A 20,484-nucleotide genomic window follows, 5' to 3' on the forward strand; every position below is an offset into this window, starting at 1 on the left:
CTTTTCCTGCTGCCACACTGGTGAGGAGGCTGGGAGTGCTTGGGAGGCTGGGAGGAGACACAGCTGGGACAGGTGACCCAAACTGGCCACAGGGACATTCCAGATCGTGAGAAATCATGCTTAATGTATAAAGCAGGGGGAAAAAATTAAAGGGGAGGATGTTTGAAGTGATGGAGTTTGTCTTCCCAAGTCCCCATAACATGTGATGGAGCCCTGCTCTCCTGGGATGGCTGAACACCTGCCCAGCCATGGGAACCACTGAATGAATTCCTTGTTTATCTCTGGCTGTGTGCATGGCTTTTGCTTTCCCTATTAAACTGTCTTTATAACAAAGTTTTCCAGCTTTGACCCCTCTGATTCTCTCCACGATCCTGCTGCTGGGGGAGTGAGTGAGTGGCTGTGTGGAGTTCGGCTGCTGGCTGGGGTTAATGGGTTCACCATAGGGAAAATCAATTTCTTTCAAAGTTTTATCATCCTTAGCTGGAATGAGGAATATAAAGCTAGAAATAAGAAGTTAGGTTACAAATCCAGAAAAATAGAAGAACCAATGGGATGTGAAGTAATTGTTCCAGGAAAATGAATTTGCATAAGTTTTGGAGAACTAAAGAGAAAAATGTTATCACTACTTCCTACCTTGAATTTATGGCCCTCAATAAATAATATTCAATAAATTAAAAATATATATATATAAAATAAAAGCAGACCAAAAGCTATTGCAAGAATAAAAAAAGAACCTGAATGTTAAGTAAGAACATCTAATATGACTAAAAAAAGTAAGTTTTACCAGAAAAAAAGTAATGTAACTGTCCTAACTGCACTGTCCATTATAACAGCATGTTATTGAAATGAGACTCTAATCTTTATGTTTCACATATCATTGCTTTACCTGCTGTGACAACTACACATTGGAAACACCTAGATAGACACAACAAACACAGCTCCATGTATATTATTAATATAACTGAACCACAGGAATTTTAAATAATTAGTAACAATGAAAAAAATCTTTGAGTAGCTTCTGCAGCACCATAGTTTACATTGTTCATTACAGCTAAGTCCTGTGCCTTCTATATTTCAAAGCCCAATGTCTTATTTCTTAGTGTGACATGTCCTTGTTGTATCCCATTTTCTTCCTTTCCTTCCTTGCCCTAAATTTGACAACAGCACAATATCTTTACTGTAAGAATCAAAAAGATGAAAAAATATCTCAAGAAGATTTTTTACTAACTGCAAAGAGACAATCTGGAAAAATCAGAATTTTCTTTACAGCCTTAATGAAAAGATATATTTTATTAATGCATGTGGCCACATGCATTACTAACAACTAGTTTACAGGAATATAAAACAAATATTTGACAAATCTAAACAGAGTGTCAGAAAGACAAAGTATATATAACAGGTTGTTCCCTGAAGTGAAAACCAATTCCCATCCATTTCCCAATCACCATGCTCCAGCAGAAGTCCTCGTTGTACTTCACCTACACAATTTTTGTACTTGCATACTGGAAAGTGTCCCAGCACAGCTCCAACCACTCCCAGTTCAACACTAAACTCTCCCAAATTAGTAACTTAGGGCATGGTGAGATTCTTCCAGTATGTAATTTCAAGGTTGCTATTCCATTTCATTTCTTGTATCTCTACTATTTCCTTGCTGATCAATAGTGATTATATACTAAAATGGACAAAAATTTCTGCTGAGCTGAAGTTACTATAAGCAACAACACAGCAGAAAGCAGCATCTAAAATAATCAGACACAAGACAGGTATTCTTCAATTTGGTTATCATTAATTTCATATATTGAGGAAAGAACATGTTTAGTGAAGGAGAGTGGAGACTGCATCCTTAGGATTCAGTTTTGTTTAACAAAAGTTTTTATAGGTTTTTTCATACGTTACTCATTATAGGGAAACAAAACAAAACAAAAATTCTTTTTCTTTGGGAAATGCTTATGCCATTTTATCAATTTATCTTTGACAAATATAGCTTCAGTAACAGAATTTAGTCTCTGTTGTTAATAATATAACCACAATGGAAACAACAGAAAAAGAACCTGAGAGGAAGTTACCAGTCACAGGAGAAATAATGTTCATGTTACTAGAACACATTTAGCCTATGTAAAGATGAAAAAAAAAATATTCATTCCATGCCAGTTTGTTAAGTCCATTGAATATAGTACACCCTCCAAAAAAGTAAGTTTGTGAATAGCAACAGAATTTGTGAGATAGAAACTCTCTGCTTTCCTTGTCCAACAAATTACACAAACTATACTAATTTTGCACTGTAGGAGACTTTTTCTCAAAAGCATTATTTTCAATATATTGACATTTTCCTGTGAAAGCACTTTTTTTCACTGTGTTTTCACAGATTTGAAGACTAAAGGGACTAATGCAATCTGACCTGCTGCAGAATGTAACTGGAGAACAGCAATGTTAATCCATGCTACCAAAGCTGCTGATGCACTGATTTTCAGGTTGGATTAATTTTTGTTTGAATTGCAGCCCAATATTATACTTTCTTTGAATGTTCTGGATAGTTAATTGTTATGTATTTAATTTTACTTCATTTGCTTTTTACTAATCTATGCAATTATCTATATTAAATGTAGTTTAGTTAAACTTTTGCAGCTGTACAACACTCCAGTTTTTTCCAGTCCAGAATTTTGAGCGAGCAGGTTTAATGAGAAACATGACAGAGAAACTAGAATATATGGAACTAAGCAGAAATATTCTAGGTTACTGCACCTTTTCTACAGTTTTCTTTCTCCCATTAATCAGTATAATCTTCCACATAAAAGGGATGAACAAACTGTGAGGAGGAATAAAAGATGCCTTTATAGGGTTACAAGACTATTCTAAAAGAGCAGCAACCATGTGCTAAATGTAAGACTTTCTGATTCTTTTCAATTTTGGTTCAGTTTTTCGTAAACATAAGTGGAATCACAGCTAAAATATCACTTGAACTTTGTCTTATCTTGTGGTTTGCTTGCTTTCTACTACTGTATTGTTCTAAGAAAATAAGTAATTTTTTTTTTTTTTAACTAGGAAAAGATTTATTTAAAATTCCCCATTTGTCAATTATTTCTTTCTGTGAGTGCTCTACTTTCTCTTCTGCTGCCTTCCAGAACAGGAGGTGTCTGACTTGAGTCTTATTTTTCAAAGAGGAATCACTTTGATAAAGCCTATCATACAACATCCCTTGACAAAAGGATGCTGTCTCTGTTCTTATGAACAGTCTGAATCTGTGAGAGACTGGCCTAGGGAGATCTTTTGGGTGGTAGATGCAGAGTCAAGTGAGGATAAGTTTAAAACATTTCTCTTTTAATTGCTGAAGTACTTAAGGAGTTACAGGAACAGTTATCCCCTAAGTTGCTGCCTGTATCATTATGGATCTGGACAGGACACAGAACCCAGCAGAGAACAGCTGGAGCCAGCCTGCTCAGGTGGTGATTTATGCTTCAGCTGCCCTTCATTTTCCCTTGTAGAGAAGCATTTCTCTTGACCTTTTCCAATGGCTTATAAAAGTCACACTTCTTAAACAACGACCTTAGAAAATTATGGCAAAACTTTAATGTGCCTATGGAAAAACGCTAATATTGCCTCATCTAAGATATCTTGTGCATAAGTGTCAATAAAGTGATGAGATGACTTAGCCAATAAACCCCAAATTTATATGAGGGTGGCAGTGTAGAATAGCTTCCCTAATGTGAAGTCTGCCATTTATGTCAGTAAGATGTCAGATGTAGTTTTTATGCACCATTAATATATTAAGGTATTTATAGAAATATAAGTCTTTATAATAAAGTATCATAACACAAAATGACAGATTTTTTTAAAAGCCTATTCTTACAGAAAATTAGGCAAAACAGGAAGCTTGTACTCAAACTAAGCTGCATTTAAACAAGTGAATAAATAATACCGGGAAAAAGGAATGAACTGCAATCATCTAAACTATCATGCCAAATTATAATTTCTATGAACAAATAAAAGGTATTGCAAAGGAAACCAGGAAGAAGAAGCAGTCAGAGCCTTTAGCTGTCTTTTGGGGGTTATGAAGAGCAATGAAAATGTACCTGACACACCTGGCATGAAAGTCCAGAGGGGAAGAATGTTACTTTCCCTGCCCTCTCAGAGCTTAAGAAGGACAGGCAATAAGAGATTTCAACAGATTTAGATGTGGTTGAGTTCTTTTTAAAACACTCAGAGTTATAATCTTATTTTGTAGTTTGATACTTTTGGGGAGTAATTATTTCCAACTATTGCAAGTCTGATTTAATTTTGTTTTGTTTCACTAGGGCAGAGCTTATTTTCTTTTATCTAAAAATTGCTTCCATATGTTCAAACTAATGAAGGTCACTCTGTTCCTTTGGAAGTGTCAGATCAAAAAGACTGAACTGAAAACTGTCAAGTGGTTTCTGCTAAGCACCAAGCGAATAATTCTTCAATACTGTTAAGCATGCTTTATACCTTGCTATAGAGAGTGGGAGTTAGAGACCAGACTAAGCTGGTAGCACATCTAAAGAAATTATTTTCTTACATGACTGAGCACTGAGAAGGGCATGCAAGAGTTTATTATTTGGAAAACATGGCCCTCAGAAAGCATTCACTAGTTTCTCAACTTTTTACAGATGTATTCATGTATAAAACATTTATCACCTCTCAAATGAAGTTTTCATGATAATTTTTTCATTAAATGAGAAAAGGAATAGATCATGGTATGCACAATGTGGAAGACCATTTGCTTTGCATTTTAAAATGTCATACAATCTGTAAAATTCTGATGTGAGAAATAAACATCCTAAAGCGATGTAGGGTTCTTTATGTTTTAGTATTAAATAGGTGACAAATCTAAGAGTAGTTTTGCTAGAAATCTATAGAAACAAACATATGTATCTGCATATACACAAACTATTGACAAGGGAGATGGACAGATTAGAGAATGAGCTTTTGATACCTCTCTGTTGTTACCATATCCTTAAGAACAGGACATCACTGAGAAATAGATTGACAAAACTAAAATCCCACTACTCTGGCAGAATGCAGAGTCAGAAGTGATTCTTCCATGACCCTAGAAGCAGGATGCAGTTGGGCATACCCTTAGAAGTTAAATAAATTATCTTTTTCTAGAGAAACTCTCACATTTGGATAATATAAAAATATAACTTCACTGTAACATTGTACAAACTGGAAAAAACAGAGGGTTTCCTTGCTGAAATGATTTAATCATCTTTCAAAATGTTTGATTTATTCTCTTACCTTTATTTTATGTAGAAAATATGTAGTGCATTATTGAATTTAGCTACTTTCTTAAATATTCATTCTATAATTATGAAGACTTACAGTAGATTTAGAAATTATGTTTAGACTGATGGGAAGTACCCAAACTAAAACCACAGGATTAACACTAATCTGATTAACTAGATGAGTGAATACGCAGGTAATCCAATTTTTTCTGTTTAAAATTTATAGAAAAGTTTTCAAAGAACAGAATAGGGGAGAAAAAGCATCAATTTCTGTATTTTTTTCATTGCAAGGTATAATTAGAGGCAACTAGGTATTTTAGTATTCATCTTTGCCCAAGTGTCTGTTTGTACGGGTTTTTTTCCTAGGATTTTGGTTACTCAAGATATTAAAAAGAAAATAATTTATGGTTATGTATCTAGTTTTTGTTCATGGGTGATAGCCTTTGCAATAATCAACCTGCCTACAAAATATTTATTTCAGAAGAAATGTCTGTGCCTGTATTTAAAAATGGGATATTAAATTAGTGATATTGTATTCTACTTTCACTGAACATAATCAAGAATGCTATTAGCATTATTAAAGTATATCAGCTTTCATATACTAATGCTTTCATAGATTTACTGATGCAAAAACATAATGGTAGGTTGGGTAGTTTAAGTCCTGAAATGTGTGGAATTCATTACCTACCTAATGAGGCGTATAGGCAGTGAAATTGTGAATTCTTAGTACCACATAACTTTGTGTTGCTATCATACATTCATATTTACACTGTATATTCCTAATGTCATCAGCCTACTACCTCCTACTGAGTTTGGGCTGAGACTTGCTTTCCAAATATATCTGCATTTGTTATTCTGTACACTGATTTGCTTTGACTTTGATGTAATGGATCCAGCTCTAACTGTAGGAGCAAGATTTTGGGAGATGTTAAGAGAATGAAAATAACTAGCAAATTAAAATTGACTTAATAATTCAGCTATCAGGCTCCAAGTGACTAAAGCAAAATTTGGCAGACTGTTTATATTTCTATTTTCTTCCACAAAAAAAACCCAAACAAGCACAGATTATAGTGAATCTTTTCCTATGACTCTTCTAACACTACCAAATCATTCCACCTCCACAGCACACAGCTCTCACCAAGGTCAGCTGGGAGACAACTCCAGAGCCTCACTACTACACAACAGTGACAGAAAATTGGGTGCTGGGAACGGTACTGAGCTTAGCTCAGTATCCAAAAAAAGCCATGCATGCATCAGGAGGAAAAATACAGTGGGCCAAATCAAAAACACGTCAGCTTTGACTTTTATATTTCCTTTGAAAGCAAAGAAAACTTCCAAATGAGCAAGAACTGATTTGAAAGAAAAGAAATAATAATACTTTGAAAATATTTCTAAATTCAGCTTCAAGCATAAATTTCAGATATTTTGTACTGAGTTAACAGTACATCTGAACTGAGGGGTTTTTTTATTATTTCACAAGAGAAGATGAAAACTTTATAAATTTATTTTAATTACAAATTACCAGTTTCTTAATCACAGACTCATAGAATGGTTTAAGTTGGAGGAGACCTTTAAAGATCACCTAGTTTCAACCCCCCTGCTATGGGCAGGGAACCTTCCAGGTTGCTCAAAGCCCCACCCAGTCTGGCCTTGAACACACCAGGAATGGGGCATCTGTAATTTCTCTGGGCAACCTGTTCCAGTGCCCCACCACCCTCCCAGTAAAGAATTTCTTCCTCATATCCAGTATAAACCTGCCCTCTTCCAGTTTAAAGCCATTCTTGAAGTTCTATCACTCCTGCCCTAACAAAAAGTCCATCTCCAGAACTGGAAGGTGGCAGTGAGGTGTCCCAGGAGCCTTCTCTGCTCCAGGATGATCAATCCAATCCCAGCTCTCAGACTGTTTTCCTAGAGAGGTGCTCCAGCCCTATGGCCTCCTCTGCACCTCCTTTAACAATTCCAAGTCTGCCTTGTCCTAGGGACCCCACAGCTGAATGCAGCACATAATAGAGCAGTGAAATATCAGATAGACAGCTCACTATAAATTCCAGCACAGACAGAAGCTTATATATTAAAAAAAAATAAAAATTCAAGTTTACACAACAGATTATGAATTGTCCTGGTGATTTGTGTAAAATAATTCTCTTACAATAATCTTCCTGATCAAAGAAAAGCATCAGATATCAGAAGACTGAAAATTTAAAAATCTACTGGTTTTTTTTTTAATCTTTGGATTTACAGTCTTTTAGATAAATTGCACCAATTTTGAACTATTTCCAAACATTCCTTGGGGCTCCTGCTTCTTCTTCAGATTGACATTTCCACAGTTCTTGGAACTGTCCCATTCTGTCTTTCCTCCCACACTTGCACCAATTTTTTAAGTACTCCACAAAGTGTTGTCAGTCTGATACTGTTTAATCCATACTTTTTTTTTATGCAAAGGAAGAAAATCTCAGCTTCCTAACACTTGAAATTCTTAATTTCAATTTTGTTGAAGTATAAAGCAAAGAAGTAGTTAAATTTCACGCTTAAAATGGCTAATGCACTTCAAAGTAAATATCCAACAGAGTCACCTGCAGGAGAAAGAGATGTTTCTTCTGAAAATTCCATAACATTCAAACATTTTGAGCATTGTCTCTCAATTCCAATGCTCCTCTTTTTTTTTTAAATTAACTGTTGATTAGGAAATGAGGGTCCTACCATAAAAATGCTGGTACTTGAGCTTAAAAGGAGCACAACTCTGCAAGCATAAGAGTGTGCTAGAAAAAAACAGGTAACATTTTTTGTTTTCCTATTTTGCATTCAAAGGACTAGTTCTCAAGGTCACATAAATTGTGTCTCAAGCTATGGAGCCTGGTATGACACTATATATATTTGTTCCTTAATAACTGAGTAGATGCATAAACGGTAGTAAAAATAAAAACCCAATCAACAATGTTTCATATTTGTCATCTTAATGCAATATTTTTGTTAATAAAGAAAATACAATGAATCAATTCCACTAATCCTGAGAAAAGGAATGACATGATAACTTGCCTTTTACTATTTGGTTTCTTTAGTCTGAGATGTGGTGTTTGTTCTGGGGTGTTTTGTTTTCTTTTAAAAATGTCAGCACTTTGTTCATGTCCTCTGTGGTGCTCCAACAGAGATTTAAACATTGGTGAGACACTCTATGGACTGAACTTAATCCACTTTAGGCAAACACTTCAAAGTCACTATTCTGGTATGACTTAAACTCAGCAAATTTCGAACCTAACATACTGCACAGGTTTGGATTGGACATTAGAAAGCATTTCTTTACTGAGAAGGTGGACAGATAGAGGGAGAGGCTTCCTTAAGAGGTGGTGATTGACCCTTGCCTATCAGCATTTAAGAGGCATTTGGAAAATACCCTTAAAAAGTGCTTTAATATTTGATCAGCTCTGAAGTGGTCAAGCAGAAGGAATAGAAGGTCGCAGGAGGTGCTTTATGACTGAAATAGTCTATTCTGTTCTGTATTTTACTATGCTTTCAGGAAAATGCATAAAATGGAGCAAAGAAAATTATCCTACAAACAGATGAAACCATTTCTTTTGCCATCCTACTATAATGCTGCAGTGAAGAAGGCCAAGTGTCAAAAGTACAGGAACTCAGAGAGACTGTAATGAATATTCTGCAAAATTATTACATCCCTTCCTCTGAAATACAGCACTCATTTCTAAACTTAAGATGATAAAGCAGACATAAACACAGTCTGACACTTCCAGCAAAAATTTCCATAGCATAGGCGTTCTCCTGACTGTACACAAGTTCCTGTCCAATTAAAATAGAACAAAATAGATCTTTTTCCTAAATATTCTCTTTTAAGCTCTAAGTTTCACCAAGCCCAAATGCCACCACTTTCTCACCACATATCAGAGTACTCATTATCCACCCTCCTTTGCTGTTACTTGGCAAGGGATTGTCCTCTGTCGTGTCATTCCCTCACCTGCCATGGAATAAACTTGCTGATAAGAAAGATGAAAGAGAAGCAGCTAGTCCCCAGAACTGTTTTGTTTTTTCTCCTTCTCTCCCTTTTTGGTAGGATAAAGGCTGAAACCCTGTCATCTACCAAATACAGACCAAAAAGCCTCAGAGTCACCATTTGGTCCTGAAACCAGTAATAAACTTAAATTCTTTTAATTATCTACAGTGTTTCATAAGTCACCCCAGTGATGATTTGTACACATAAAATCAAATCACCAGCTGGCTCAACCACGCACCAAAGTCTTAGGACCTCTCTCAGACTAAGCCAGTATTTACTCAGGTTGGACTTGCAAAGGAGCTTTGGGGCTCTGTAAAACACTGGTTTTGTTATTGGTTTATTCTTGACTCAAGCAAAACTACAATGATGATAAATTTGTATTGATGATAGCCACAGTAAAATCCTTAGGCCAAACATGCTCCAGGATGCTTCACTAGATTGTCTGAGAACAACTGCATGTTCCAATATATGTTCTTTGTGTATTACATCCATTTTAGGAAAGGAGATGGGACACAGTGTACACCAAAACCTGCATTTTCCTGATATGACTGATTATGTGGCATCTAAATTTAGCTTGTAATCTCTGCTAAGCAGGACCTCTGTTTCCTGTTTGCCCTCTAATTACTACAGAAAATTATGGTCTGGAATAAATGAATATATACTGTTCTGATACAGTTTTAAAAATAACTGTGGACATTAAATGTTGCCCATCCATCTGTGAGTGGATAAATAATTTGACCACATTCTCAGAACTTTATTTCCGAAAAATTCCTTTTTATTTCCATTTATATTCATTTTGACTAATGTGTTGCAACATGGGCATAACTTGTCTGTATCATCAAGAATAAGATAAAAATGAAATGGATATTGTTTCTGTTTACATGTCTGCTTCTAGTTAAATTTAAATTGCTCTGTGCAAGCTACTATTTCTAACACAGTACTGCATTGAAACAGGGACCCAAACAGCAAATGTGTTAGATTCAAACAAAACAGGTGGAAGTCTTCTGAAGAGATATGGCAGAAAAAGGCTGGGATAAGAATATTAGCCATCTTAACTAGATAAAGACCTGAACACATGAAATTAAAAGACTTTTATGGAATTATAAAGAAATTCTGTAGCAGATCTGGAAATTAAATTGAGATCATTCTAACTTCTAACAATAAGAGAAGTTTGCTCTTAATGTATTTTCATTGATATCTAAAGGCAAAAACAAACAAAAAAATTCATATACTATCATACAACTGACCTGAGGCACAGAGTAAGTCAGTGCTTAGTGTTTGGCAGGGAACTTCCTCTATGAAGAAAAATTAAGAATGGCAAGTGTTGCTTGGATGTAATCATATATTGTAAGAAAAGAATTGACAATTCCTACTTTGTTGGGGTAGTCCAATGTACCAATAAGGTCTTGACTTTTCACCATGTGTATAAGGGATTCTCGGGTTATCCTGGAATGTTTTGTTATCCTTACCTTGCCTGGTTTTTTACTGATTAAAATTACAGACACAAATTATTCCCTAGTCCACGTGTTTATATTTGCACTTGGGTGGCAGGTCCTGTTCCAGCTACATGAAATCAGGAATCCTTGTTCCCTGACTGTGCTTTGAAGCACTTCCATCACTTTCCATCTGTGACTTCGCTGACAAAAGTCACCATGTATGGGGAGCGACCAGAGCACAGCATCTTCAATGATGATGGCAATTATTTACATTACCCCTTTAACATTGCAAATTGACTGAGTCAAGTATCAAAGAAAAAAACATTCATTTCTGATTTTCTGGCCACTACACAAGTCAATGGAACATTCTTCTACCTTTTCTTACAAGATGTAATGAAACCTCTTTAGCATTTATTATTTTAAGTTTTTTAAGTATTTTATATAAATGTTAATTAACATTTGCAAAAATGAGAATGAATTGAATTTTGAAATGCAATGTAATCAAAACCAGATTTTTTGCTGTTACACTGTAAATAGGAAGCCTTATATTAGATGCTGTTAAATATGTTGAAATCTTTAAAATAACTCAGTGAATGCTTTCCCAAAGAACTACGTAGTCTTGGCAGTTTTGGTCAATTAAATGTTTCAAAAAATATTTTAACTTCTGTAATTACGATGTGAATGACTTTGTATCCTGAGAAGTCTCTCAGGAAGAAATCTCTATTTCAGATTTGCATACTATTGAATCCTTCAACATTCCTCAGCAGTGCATGGTACTAACAATTTCAGAGATCTACATGGGTAGGATCTTCTATCTCATCCTGTGTGGCAGTTTCTTACCCTTCCCTTTACATTTTGCTTATAACACTTTTGCAAGTAAATTTGTTTCTTTCTGAAATTACTGAGGTGCTACTCTTGCTAAACTAAAAAAAAGAGAAAGCTCCATTAAATGGGTGTATGAATGGACATTTTTCACAAAAACTCCAGGAACAAAGGCAGGTAGTTACACAAAACAAGTCTATTAAAGCATGACTCCTCTCGAGCATACAAGAAGGGAAAGATGCCCCTGACAACAGTGAACAGCACTTACCATAGTAGGGGAACAGACTGTACTACCTGGGAAAAGGAATTGCCTGCTGATGAGACTTTCTGTCATTTCATGTCTGCTCATGGTTCTGGGCCAGTTTCACCTAATTGGTGACTGGGTATGTTGAAGGTTGGGGGTGGAGGGATGAAGATTTATATGTTCTGGCTCTTTTACTAAAATCAATTCTATCAACTCAGTCTCTAAACATTTGAAGAACAGCAGAGTGAATTGCAGAATATGAAATAGACTTAAATTGCCTTGACACTATAAATTATAAGAACTTTTCTGTCTGTACTCTGACTAGCCACTTCTACTAACTCCACAGCTAAGTGGTGACCAACTGTTTAAAGCAAGATGCAAAGCAGACTCAAACAGCAGATCCCCCCCAGTGCTGTACCAAACCATTCTTGAGGCTAAAGAGGAAAGAAAGTATGTTTTTCTGTCAGATGAGGGTATATCCCAAGTCTTTCAACCCGTTAACTTTATGTGCCCATAGTTACATCACATAACAAAGTGTATCCTGTTAATGTCAAACATCTCCCTACCAAATCATACTGTCCTGATTCTGGGTGTTTTTTTCGTGGCTTTTGTTTGTTTTTAATCTTCTGATCCTAGCTGAAATTATTTAAAGGCTGTTAAGAAAAGTACTTAACACTCCTCACTGGACTTTGTCTTTACAGTTCACGAGTTCACCGTTGGGTGAGAACTCACTTTGTGATCATAATTTTCTCAAGAGAGAGTTGATCAACCATTCTGCTTTTGTAGGATAGAAGACAAACTGTTATTAAGACATAATTTGGACATAATTAAGTGCCTCTATGCATCACAGCAGTACAGGGTGCCTGTCTTCCACAGGGTGCTTGTCTTCCAATAGAAGCTGATTTCTAGCAGCATAAAACTTATTTATTCTGCTCTTATCTGTGTTCTTACCTATTTAGAAATATCTGGCCTAGAATTAGACATTTCCACATGAATTACCAACAACATGAAGTTTTGTAATTATCTTTCTTTACAGGATTGAGATGTGAGATCCAAGCAAGCGACCAGCAATGATATCACCTAAGACATTTATGACCTCTAGGGCTACCAAAATATGTGTCATTCCTCCTGAGGAATATAACCATAAGTGAAGACCAGTCATCCTGTAGTCTGAAAGCCTTTTTGGGAGGACTACAACACCTGAAGCAGGCACCTGAAATCCTGCCCTTTGTCCACTGAACCACATTCTAGTATACATAGCCTGAGAAATTATATCTAACTGCAATCCCCCAGTCATTCAGACCTTTCTGTGGCATGTTATCACCCATTCTTAAAGGGCAACTCTCCTCAGTATTCCAAAATAACTTCCTACTCCTTCTGAACATGTCCTATGGCTTTCTTACAGGTCTTACACAGCAAACATGCACCAAGGAGCAGGTTTCAAACAACCCCTTTCAGAGCTCCAGTTTTATTGTTATTGACATTCTGTTAAAAAACAACTGTTTCTCCTTTGCTTTGTTCCTATGGCGTAAAGTTCTCGTGGGAAAAACAAGTTGTCAGCTGCAAACTGGTGCATCAGGATGATTAATAGACTGCATGTATGACAGGAAACTCAAATTCTTGAAATGTTCTTCAAATATGTGGAATTCAGATAATAGATGACTGGGATTTATTCAATAATTCAGCTTAAAAATATCAACAAGATAACTGGAAAACTGTATATAAATACAGTTTTCTTGTACACTTTTATGTTTTGGTCTTGGCAGCTAGGGGGTTTACTACTGGATGGCAAATCCCAGATTGTAAGAATCTGTTTTTTCAAGTGGTAAACTCATCATTTGTATTCAACAGCTCTAAGAAAAAAACGCATGGATGGTACAGTGGAAATGGCTATTTTATTAAGATGTCGAGAACAACACTACAGCTGTAATTCACTGTGGAATTTCCATATATTTTGTTGCGAAAGTGATGACAAGTTGATGATTTTGCCGTAAAGCTGTCAAATACAGCAAGCCATTAAATAAAGGCATTTTTATGATGCGGCACAGAGACATTCAGACTCTTTCCAGATTATGGAAATGCAGCTCTGCTAACAACCAATTATAGAATATAGGATTTCTTCAGAAATACCAAAACCAACCAACAACAAAAAACCAGCACAAGCAAACAACAAACCACAAAACCAAAATACCTCTTCTAAAGACATTGTCTATAAATTATGCATACACTTGTGAACTTGTTTTCTAAAACTGTCAAAGAAAAATTCAAAAAGAAACATTTTGTCTCAAAGTATAATTCTTTATCAAAATAGTCTTCATTGAAATGCTTGTACTTATTGCTATTATTTATTAATTTAATGTAATAAGAATTAACTTCTCAAGTCATATTTTGAGAGTACAATAAATTTCACAAAATTGATAAAGAAATATGTTTTTCTTTGGTTTATAATCTTGAAAGGGAGATTACTTTGTTACTAAGAGATTACTTCTTCATACTGTTTCATAAATATGAATTTCCAGACCTTCTCGATCACTTAGACAGCCAGAAAACACACTACAAAATTGAGATATAAGTTACTAGCAAAGTAAAACCACAGAAAGTTTATGCAGTTACCTCTTGCACATACGTGAACACAGCAGTAGGAAGGCCTGTTATTTAAAGTTTCTTATATTTCCAGGATCTAGCAAGATCTAACACAGTCCTTGTAATTGCCTTGGTATTTCTGATTGCAAGACTGTAAACTTATTATCTCTCAGTATTGCTATAATGACTTCTTACTCACTTTGTGCATTTATATGTAAGGAATGATGGAAATTAAAACTTTAATTACTTTTAAAAATTAAAATTTACTTATAAGCTCATTCGTTTTAAAGAAGAAGCCTTTTCAGTAGCAGTAAAGTAAATGCATTTTGGACAGAAAAATGTTATTGTACAGCATATGGTTCCCTTAGAACAGAATGCTTCTGCATTAAAAGAGCAGAGAGGTATGTTGCTTTTTCCCACAACTCTACCTCAAGATTAAATGTAATTATTACTCTTACATATTCTCAAGTGTATAAGTTGTAAACAGACTGTGATTTACATAGAATACACAGAGATTTAAATATAACATTATGTAAACATAACACAAGCTTTACTTTATAGAGCCAACGTCTTTTCATTTACTATAGATCCAGCAGTTGCAGGCAGATAATGAAGTAAGGGTGGAGAAAAAAATTCATAGGAAATGATTCCATTGTCTTTAACTACTGTTTTTACTTTATAAGAAAGCCTGAATCTATACAATACTATGACAACTCTGTTGAAAATAATCTCCTGGTTATAGACTTCTTTTGCAATTTATCATAGGCATGTATTTTGATTTCTATTTGTAGAACATGTCTACCTCGGATTTTTTTATAAATACTTTAACAAGGAAATAAGGTTTCTAAATATATTTCAGAGTTAAACTTTATTAAACATAACATATGTATTTCTTCAAGAAGGGTGACTTAAGAGTTATCAATGTTAGCACAGAAGCAAGAACCTTCAGGGTTTAATTTCAGTTGATGACACACTGACCCATCCTGTGAGGAAGAATGCAGCTAACTCTACTCTTGTAGAGTACCTGAGTCTCATTTAGTATTTATAATATATCTTTTCAGTTCAATTGGCCTGGTGATTGTGTTGGGGTTTTTACCAACACCTTAATAGCAAGTCAATGAAGAACCTATTCATACAAATTAGCTCATCTCATCTCTTCACTTCCCAAAGTGTGAGGTGCTGTGCTTCAGCCCAGGGAATGCACTAGATAAAGTCAAGTCTATCAGCTCCTACATGAGGACCAGGGCATTGCAGCCCATCACTCCCTTTCCTTCATGATGGGATCTGATCAAAATCAACTGATAATTTTGGGAATTCTTATAGATAAAAAACGAAGAAATCTTCATGTAAAGTGTATTTACCACACTACTAGGCACAGACACTAGTGTAATATAGTTGGGCTACCACATACTCATTTATGATTTATGATTTATGATTTATGATTTATGATCGGATAGCTGCTTGCTTTTGCTGCATGAGAAAGAAGCATTTAATCTCCCTTAATAAGCAAATTCACTTAAAGTGAAGTGCAGTTTTCCAACAGAACAAAATTTAGTCATGCATACAATTCACATGAGGGCATATAAGAATTAAGCTTGCATTTTTTTGAAGTCTACAGTTCTTAACTTCAGAAGACTTGTATAACAATTAAAAATTCAATCATACTACAAAATACTGATGGGAGTACTACATGTGCTGGTTTTGAATAAGCACTGTAAAGTTTAAGTACACAGTTCAAGAGAATTCAAATAAGTAGGTGATTCTAAAATTAATTTTCATGTCCAACAAGAGTGGGTTCTTATGTACTATATAAGCATTGTCCCTTTCTTCTAAAATTTTAATTTTAAAACATAAAGCTTCTCCTTCTTTAAGTAGCATATTTCAATAGAAGTTTAACAACATTATTGCACACAGGATATACTCTAAATAGCACTTATATATGTGACTACCAACAATGTGATCCAAACATGCATTTTGATTTGGACATGGTATGGAATGTACTTACCTGATGAAATAAAAAGAAAGAGATAATAGGTATATAGATATATTAAGTTTTTAATTATGGGGATAAAAAAAATTTAGCCTACATTTGTACTCTCACAGTCATCAGTTTCAGGGAGCAAGCCCTGGTGTCCAGGCCAGGATGTACAGAACAGTTTGCGTCTACCTAAAATAAATTCTCTCTGTTCACATGCAAAGCAATTGGCCTGGGTTTCTCTAAGCTCCATAGCAGACCTTGAAAACCATTAAAAATCCATTTTTTCTTAGTTTCTAGTCCTGAGAACTTGAGGTAATAACTGAAGATATACATCAGTCCATCATTCCTTCTATAAAATGACCTTGAGAGTGTGTTTCATCCTGCAGTGAGGGGTATAAGGACATGCAAGATTTCAAGGGTGACAACACTATGTCTTCTAGACACTTCTTCTAAAACTTAGTCTACCAATTTATTCACCTTAGGCACAGCTAGTTGGTTAAATCTGGAAAGGGAAAACAGAACTGAAGAAATAATACACAGTAATGTAGAGCATCATCAACCTTGTGCGTCAGCTGAGGGGAGATGAAAGAAGAGCCTGCAGCTGTACTACAGGGGATGGAACTGAGAGCTTCTTACACGCCTGTGGCTATACTCTGTGAATTCTTTCTTCTCCTTGTGTAAGAATAAATGTATTTCTTTATTTTCAGTGCTTACATTCTATATTTTGTACAATGTCCTTCCACTATGAAGATAAGAAATATGAAGTTATGATGAGAAATCTGAAATATGGGGTCACTGACTTTCATTGACATTTCTTCTATATGCAGTTTGGAAAATCTGTGTAAGAGCTGTCACCTGTTGGAACTCTTCTTCTCGTGGCAAAGGCATAAAGTATCTGCAGAATGCTATGCTTATTAGATAGGACAACATTTTCTATGTTTGCTGAAATGCCATATGAGAGCAGAATCACCACTTACTGCGGTCAGTAATTATTGTCCGGGCCTCTTGATTGCTCGTCTTGTTTTTTAGATTTTGTGCTGCAGTTATTAGTTCATCCAGTTGGGGACGTCTCTGCTCCAGATCCTGTAGTATTGCCTAGTTGAACACAAATTCAGAAATAAAATAAAGAAAAAAGCATAAAAAGCTTTTGAGAAGACCACATATAGGGACTTTTTTGTTTTGTGCAAACTTGACTTAAAGCAAAAAGATTGTTTGCTGTCTCAAATAATGCAAAGAATTTGGTCTAGACCTTCTAAATAGACTTGGTTGTTATTAATTTAAAGATACCAAGTATAACTTGCAATAATAATTTTAAAATAACCTGTAAAACTAGATACAAAGTATCAAACTGCCATTCTTCATTTTTAACACATCAAACGATACAGGATAAGCTATCCCCCTTGATAAAACTATACAGAACGGTATTATTTTTCTAAATTATATTATATTTTACAGTGTATTTTTAAAAGAAGATATAAGCATTTACATTCTTCCCAGATTAGGTGGGCTTTTCCTAATAACTCATGAAGTCTAATAAATTGTTTTTATTTTTTAATATTTCATGAGTGTTTAGTTATTATCTATTGGTTAAAAGCCATTGTAATGTTACTTGTTAATGTCACTTTTTTCTGTCCTCAGTCCTTACCTAGCAAAAAAATAATTAACACTCACAATACTTTATACACTACTCAAAACGATATATAAAGCCCAGACAATCTGACTAGAAAGGAAGTGGATTTAGAGTTTCTCATGGGGAAAACAATGAGCTTTGTGGTATTTAGAAGGCAATAAAAACTAAAATGCAATAGCTTTAGATAAAATGAAAATGAAAACTGAAGGAAAGAAAGACATAAGTTTTATGCATAGGGAAGAGCAAACAAGGAATCAGTACAATAATTTCTCAGATGAGAAGCATCCAAGTATGTCTTTAAAAGGCATTGACCAAATTCAGACACTTCAGCTACTTATTGCGGAGTTTCCAGAAAAGATGCTCATTAGATTTCCCAGTTTTAGGAGTTGGAAGTAGCAATACTTATTATAAAACTATGAAAAAAAAACTTTTATTCTGCCTGCAATTTTTAGTCATCAGAACAGTGCAGTGTGTCATCAGATAGTTAGTAGGTACAGGTTACAAATAAAGACCTAATACCATTTTCTGTTTAATAAGATTAACAAAAGAGCATAAGAATATAGCTTTCAGTAACTACAACATATACTATCAAAAGCAAACTAAAAGCTCCACAGAGTTTCATTTTATTCAGTTACAAACGCTTTAGGAAAAAAAAACAAACCTATTTTCAAGATACTCATCTAGCTACATCCTGTGAAATTCTTGCTTTTTACTTCTGTATCAGGTCTTTGAAAATCTATTATAACTGGCTTTCTAAAGTCATACCCAAAAGTCTGGATGGTATTTTTTCACTTATGTACTGATTGAATAGCAGACATGCAGTTAAAACAGTAGCTTGCATAATTAAGCAAAGAAGAAATTTCTCATTAGAAGTTTCTCCTTAGTAAGAGAAATAAAATCTACTGATGCTGCTACTATCTCTAGATATCAATGTGCCTTCCAAACTCCATTTTCTAAGAAGATAACTTAATGAGTGACATGAATTTTACAGTAGGAAAAGCAGTCCCAGTGCAGTGAACAACACTTGTATTACACATATTGCCAGAATGGATGGTGCAGAAGAATACTAAAACACACACAACAGGCTCAGATAATTCTGGGCTTCTCTTTCTCTCTCCTTCTCTACCTAAAAAATATTTAGGAGAGGAAAAGCAGATTAAGTCATTCTAAGGTCTTATGACAAAAGTGACTCTCTTCCCCAAAGTTTCCTAAATATAATTTCATACTGCAATACTCAGAATGATTTATCTGATCCAACCAGATCTAGTCTCCAATCAGACATTAAATGCTGTGTTTTTACCACTACTAAAGAAAGCTGCTGTGATATGTTTCATATAGTAAGAAATGAAGCACTAGGTAAGGACAGCTCAGAAAGGATTTGCTCAGTACCAAAATGAGGAACTGGAGCTGATCTGTGCCCAAAGGCTCTCAGAAGGATTTGCTCCCAAGACCCATCTGCAATTCCTGAACTGGACATTCAGGAAAACTAGAAATGCCTCTTTAAAGTGAGTCTTGCTAGTTCTGCTGTTCCCTTGGGGATATAAAAATCTCATCCCTGTATTGATTGTGTGGACAGCCTTCCCTCTGTCATTTAATGTGAATAATTTTTTTTCTTCTGGATGCACAAGCATGTATTTTAGAAAGATCAAGAAGGACACTCTTAAACTCCTAACATTATAAACAGATCTGAAGATTTTTAGACCTTTCATAAGACAATAAGACATAATTGCAAAACAGATTTCTTTTCTTGCCCTAAGAAAAAGCAGAATTTCTCAAATAAATATATTTTTTCCTTAATTTATACAAAGTGTCTGAAAACTTTACCCAAGCAATGTCCTATTTTATTTAGTAGAATTTTACCTATTATATTTATGAAGTTGCTACAATGTTTATTGGCCTAGTTTGTACAATCTTAAAGACTTTGAAAATACATGTTCCACATGTTGCCTACAGTGTATGTATTAAGCCCTGATGGAAACTTGGATAAAAGTAACTACTAAAACACATAGTTTCTAACTCTTCCTGTGATCCTGTAACATGAAAATAAACATTTGAGCTCCACTTACAGTGTTGTCATATTCAGAAAAATATTCTGCGACTGCATAAACTGAAACAAACATACAAGCTGATTTTGTGGGTTAATAAAATTAGAGTTAATTATGCTAGGAAGAGCAGTGCTTTGAAGAATACAAACTAAATCACTAAGCTTGATTTTTTTGGGGAAAAATTAAATTGAATAGCTATAAAGTATTAGCTGAATGATCTAAAACAAATGAACAAACCCCCCCAAAACCAATTTAGCAATTTAAAACTATCTGGAGATAGTTTTAAAAACTTTTACAAATTCAGCCAAGTATTTAAGGTTGTAAAACGATCCTCAACAGAAAACTAAGTGGAAACTATTAGAAATTACTGTTACAACAGCCATAGGAATAAAAACTCATTAATAGTGGCACCCTGGTGGAGGCACAGCAGATGCAACAGACCAGATGCCTCTGATTTGGAATGTCAGCACACGGAAACAAATGTGCTATATAAAAATGGGTAA

At 34.9% G+C, this 20,484-nt stretch overlaps 1 protein-coding gene across 16 annotated transcripts in view; it reads right to left on the reverse strand.

Moving 5' to 3' along the window:
• Positions 1–20,484, reverse strand: part of DMD (dystrophin) — a 1,142,416-nt gene that overhangs the window by 267,301 nt on the left and 854,631 nt on the right. For all 16 annotated transcript variants that reach the window (XM_088160350.1, XM_088160356.1, XM_088160354.1 and 13 more), the window contains one exon: positions 17,284–17,401. In XM_088160350.1, coding sequence (XP_088016476.1) covers positions 17,284–17,401 — 118 coding nt within the window. The remainder of the gene's footprint in view (positions 1–17,283; positions 17,402–20,484) is intronic.

The sequence above is a fragment of the Sturnus vulgaris genome, chromosome 2 (assembly GCF_052056855.1).
Source record: "Sturnus vulgaris isolate bStuVul1 chromosome 2, bStuVul1.hap1, whole genome shotgun sequence".
Lineage (NCBI taxonomy): Eukaryota > Metazoa > Chordata > Aves > Passeriformes > Sturnidae > Sturnus > Sturnus vulgaris.